A 5,082-nucleotide genomic window follows, 5' to 3' on the forward strand; every position below is an offset into this window, starting at 1 on the left:
CTTAAAACAACTTCATGAGTTAAGCAAAGCAACTATGATCTCTATACAAAAGGGAAACCAAGTCTTAGGGAAGTTAGGTAACTTGTCTAACATAACAGAGGTTTTAAGCGTAGATTTAGATTCCAATCAGAATCTCTAACCCCGAAGCCCGTGTTCATAACAACTGTACTCTGCAGCCTCCCCAAAGTTGTCAGATGAACTTGGGTTAGTCACTGCCACAAGGTGACCTGTTTCTCTTCCTACAAGACAAAGTCATCGAGGGTCTCCACCATGGTTCTGGGATTCTGTCTTTCTGTGAAATCAAGAGCAAATACATGACCAGGACACCAAGGCCAAGGTGTGCTAGAGAGACTGCTGAGGACGGGAGCCCACCTCAGCAGGCAGAGGGCCTGAGCTGGGCTGTGAAGGGGATACAGAGGACTGGGGAGGGGGGAAGGCGGAGCCTGGAGAGGACACTTTGCAAATGAAACCCAGAGGACTCTCAGAGTGGAAGAGCAGCCTGCAAGCCAGCACTGACACTTGGCAGGCAGGACAAGGGCAGGGCAGGAACCAGGAGACAGGGATGAGAACCACACACAACTCCCCATCTTGCTTGGGCAAGTTAATTTCCCCATCAGGGCCTCAGCTTCTCCATTCATACAATGAAAGACTGAACTGTGTGTTCCCTGACCTGTGAGTTTCTCCAGCACTAACTCCAGGTAATCCCATTAAATTTGCTGTCTGAGTAGCAGAGGACAGAAAGAAAGCTATATTACATTATTCCTTCAGAAAGGGGACTGCGTATGTAAGACAAACTGAAAAACATGTCATATTTAAGAATCACCAAGCTCACTTTCCTTTTAATTCAACAGCATTTGTTTATTGAACATTGCTATGTGTCTACTCTTATGTATAAAATGATAAGAAATCTTCTTAATCTAGAGAAAGGGCATTGCTACTCTTGGGGAATTTGCTTTTATTTACAAATGTAGACCCAAGTGCTGGGTTTAACTATGATTGGTATAATAATGATGGTGATAAAAATTAAATCATAGCTACAAATTACCCAGCACTTACTACTTGTGCTTAATGGCGCACACTTGTGAACTAATTTAATCCTCAAAAACAACCCTAAGAAATGAGCAATATTATCCTTTTATCATGGGAACAAATACGATTCAAAGAAATTGAATAACTTGTTGAAGACCATAACAAAGGGCAGGCAAGGATTTGAACAAAAATCGTAAACTCTAGAACAGGGCTCCAAATTGCAAATCTACACTATCCACTAGCAAAGGGAAAGCACTTGGATGGGTTTCTGTTATTAAACTTGAGAACGGTTTTCTCTTGCTCATCAAAAGCACTTCTGATACAAGTAAAGAAAACTTACCCCAAGCCTGGAGACCCAGAATGGAGAAGGCAAGAAGCCACGGCAGCATCCGCATGTGGTCCCAGGACTCTGACCAGGAGAGTGTGAACGGCGGCCCTGGAAGAAAGGCTAACAGCTAACACAACCATGCTAACTCTGCAAGTGGAGCACCCACCTACTATGTGGCAACCACTGTCTGCCTCCCCTACCATCCTGTGGCTTCCTGAAGGCCAGCACCTGGCTCAGGCTTCTCAGGACCCCTTGAATACATCAGGTGCCCAATAAATGTGAGGACACTAATGCCTATGTCTAGCCACCCCACTCCCCATCCACCTTCTGTTGCCCTGGGCAACTCCTGGTTCCTCATAGAAGCCCAGTGCCTGATCTTAGGCCTTTCAGGGTAGAAAATAACCATTTCTAAAATCCTCAAGGGAGCTGTTATGAAAAAATCCTGTGTATGTATTTTCATATCTAGTGGTGCAATTTCGTATTTAATCCCATTATTATAGGTAAGAACATTGAGGCTCAGATGGAGTGAACTACAAGCAGAAGCAGGCTTGGCTTTGTCCCCTGCACCATTTGAGAGTCTCAGGTACGTAAAGTCATTCAATTCAGTCCTCTTCTCTGCAAAGATCCCTGACAGATGCTTGACTAACCTCTTCTTTAGTGAGAATCATAATAACAGCTACCACTTACTGACTGCATTCTGTGTTCCGAGGTTTTTGCTGAGGACTCCATGGATATTCACTAAGTAGTCTCACAATGACCTATGAGACCCGCACTTATCATCAGAACACTGGGCCTCAGAGAGTTTGAGTCACTTGTTCTAAGTTTCCCAGCTAATAGGGTCAGAGCCAGATTCATACCCAGGTCTGGCTGACTCCAGAGCCTCTGCCTGAAACTTCACAACCTGCTTGAGATTCTGATGATGGACGTTCTCAATGTGGGCCCGAGGTTGAACTATGGGATCACTATAGTCTCTTCCAGCTCCAGGAATCTTTCCTGCTCTTTCAGGTTGAAGTGAATTGCTTACTCATCCTCAGTCAGACTGAAACTTTAGCTCTATGAGCTACCACCCAAAACATCAACTTTCCCCCCAATTTTCCTACTGAGAAACTATAAAGTGGAGTTTGAAACCAAATGGGATAGATCATTGCCATCCAGGGTTTTTAAACTGCAATCAGTAGTCCCCAGATGGAAAAATTTTAAAACCACATCTTAAGAGTAGAGCATGTAGGAGCTTCCTGGGTCAGGACAAGCAACCACTTAGCAGATAACATCCAGGATTTCATTCATTCAGGAAAACTGCAGTGAAGACAAAATGAGCCAATTACAAATGAGGCAGGCACCTAATAAATATGAGGGAAAATGTTCAGCCTCCCTTGTTAGTTAAATGAGAGGTAAGGATTCACTTTCCCAAGATTGAAGCCCTGTTAGGAGCTGGTCTCCTGCAAAGTTTCTGGAAGCCACTATCAATTCTGGTTTGGACCCTGGTCATTTAATCATGGTGCTTCCACAACCATGTAATGTCAGTATGGCAAATCCTGCCCCAAGCTTGTCATATCATACATCCAAAATATCAAGGCTTCAGCCCAGTCCCTGACCTTGCCAGAGACAGAACTGATAGTGTCTCCAATCCACACCATGAACTGCAGACACTAAGATGGCAGGATAAGCTAGAGCCAAGGATTTACAACCTTGGTTCACATTGTTGTGCATCCTATATACTTAAAGAAGCATTAGAGCAGGAGACAAGTGAGACATAATAGATAAGAATTTAGGGCTCTACAGAAAGGGAATAAATTGGGTAGAGGTAACCCCAGAACCCACAGCCTTGCCAAGAAAGATCCAGGAATGATGAAACCAAACTCATTTAGAAGAATTTAGAATGAAGAGACTTTTCTTATTTGGAGAAAGAGTTCCATAAGGGAGATCAGGGTTTCCCTATCATGTGCACATTTTAACCCTATAGACTTCAGTCCCATTGCTGGAAGAGGGCTTCTAAAGAAACAGACTCACACTCAAACTCACAGATACCTGTAGGTTCTGTGCTGTCCCAGCCCAGCAGGTCAGAGTGCAGTCGGCTCGCCCCTGATTGGCCAGCAGCTCCTTCCCTTCGAGACTTGGCCTCCAGGCCCTGCCCTTCTTCTCCAGCTGGTGCCTCCTCCGGCCTTCACTCTCCCTGGCCCTAGAGGGCACTCCCTCCCTGGCAATGGAGCACCTGGGCTCTGGCTTCCCAGAGAGAAGAGGAGAACCCAAGATCCCTAACAAAAGATGGAAGAGGAGAGAAAGGCCGAGGGCTAAGGCTCCAAGCCAGCTCCGTTTACAGCACCCAGAGAAACTTAAGTGGGAACAGACTCAGCCTGAAAGCACCTGGGGACCCGCCCTGTGAATAAGCCCAGGTAGCTCCTCCCTGGAAAAGGGCGTGATTGCCCAACACTCCCTGAGTTCCTTCCTCATCCCCAGCCCTTGTGCCTTGTAGACCTGGGATCTCGGGGGTTCTGTCCCTGACATCTGGGAACTTCTTACCAATGAAGATCTATCTGTTCCAGTTTCCACTGGAGTCACCAGCAGGGGCAGGAGAAGGGGACAGAAATGGAAAGGCACATTCCCAGGAGGCAGCTAGCAATATGTCATCACTAGAACTTATTCTGACCCCATAGCTATCATGCCCATTCATCCACCACCGCATCTCAACTTCAAACTCTTCGCCTGAAACAAACCAAGGCTCTCCTCTCCTCACCCATTCCTGACAGTGGCCCTCAATCCTCAACTCCAGTCTCCAAGAATCACTGTCTCTTCTCTGAAGCAGTTGATGCATAAGACTTTCCAGTCTGGCTCAGTCAGGGGTACCTGAGCTGCAGCCCCCTGGATGGGGAATGCTCAGGCCAGAGGTCTTGGAAAGTACCATTCTCTCTTGAGAAGATACTTGGGTATCCACTCTGTTCTATACACTGATCAGCCCAAACCACACTTCAGGGACAAAAGCTGGGGAGACCTCTGCTAGACCCCACACCTCATATGGCTGCCAGCATCTGAGGGAGACATGCTGAGTGAGCTCCATTTTCCATAGGGTGGGGAATCTTGGGTGAGGACCTCAGAGACAGACATCTAGCAAGGGGGACTGGGAATTATAGTTGATGACAATGACAGACACTACCTTATAAGTCTGAAATTTTTATTTATGACTTTGGATCTTTTGCAGTCATGATTAAGTCCTTAAAATGATAATGGTTTATCTTTAGAACAGCACGTTAGGGAGAACTGAGGAGACTGTCTCACTCTGAAGACCAGACATGGAAGAGAAGAAACCCAAGTGATAAAGCAGGCAGTGGCAGCCCACAAAGGGAAAGGAAAATGGGTAGGATCCTGCAGTCCCCAACTAGAGATCGAAGGACACCAAGGGATTAGCTGGCAGAAAGTCTGAAGCAAGACCACTGTTAGCCATATGGTATTTTCATTAACATTAGAGAAAGTGTTCCTTCCACAGGTAAAAGTTGTAGCCAATATGTTAAGGCTAATGAAAACAGGATAAACAGCTACTTTGTATGTTATGTAAATTGAATTATTAAACAAAATAACACTTTGAATTCTTTTTTTTTTCTTCGCATTTTGAATTCTTTTTTTTTTTTTTTTTCAGACGGAGTCTGGCTCTGCCGCCCAGCCTGGAGTGCAGTGGCGCGATCTCAGCTCACTGCAAGCTCCGCCTCCCGGGTTCACGCCATTCTCCTGCC

At 45.8% G+C, this 5,082-nt stretch overlaps 1 protein-coding gene across 1 annotated transcript in view; it reads right to left on the bottom strand.

Moving 5' to 3' along the window:
* The window catches only part of PGLYRP3 (peptidoglycan recognition protein 3), a 15,538-nt gene extending 14,080 nt beyond the window's left edge, over nt 1-1,458 (bottom strand). Inside the window, exon 1 of the mRNA XM_011968162.1 lies at nt 1,370-1,458. Within this exon, the coding sequence (XP_011823552.1) occupies nt 1,370-1,424 (55 nt within the window). The 5' untranslated portion in view covers nt 1,425-1,458. The remainder of the gene's footprint in view (nt 1-1,369) is intronic.
* Nucleotides 1,459-5,082: the final 3,624 nt, after the last annotated feature.

The sequence above is a fragment of the Mandrillus leucophaeus genome, unplaced genomic scaffold, assembly GCF_000951045.1.
Source record: "Mandrillus leucophaeus isolate KB7577 unplaced genomic scaffold, Mleu.le_1.0 Scaffold830, whole genome shotgun sequence".
NCBI classification, from domain to species: Eukaryota; Metazoa; Chordata; class Mammalia; order Primates; family Cercopithecidae; genus Mandrillus; species Mandrillus leucophaeus.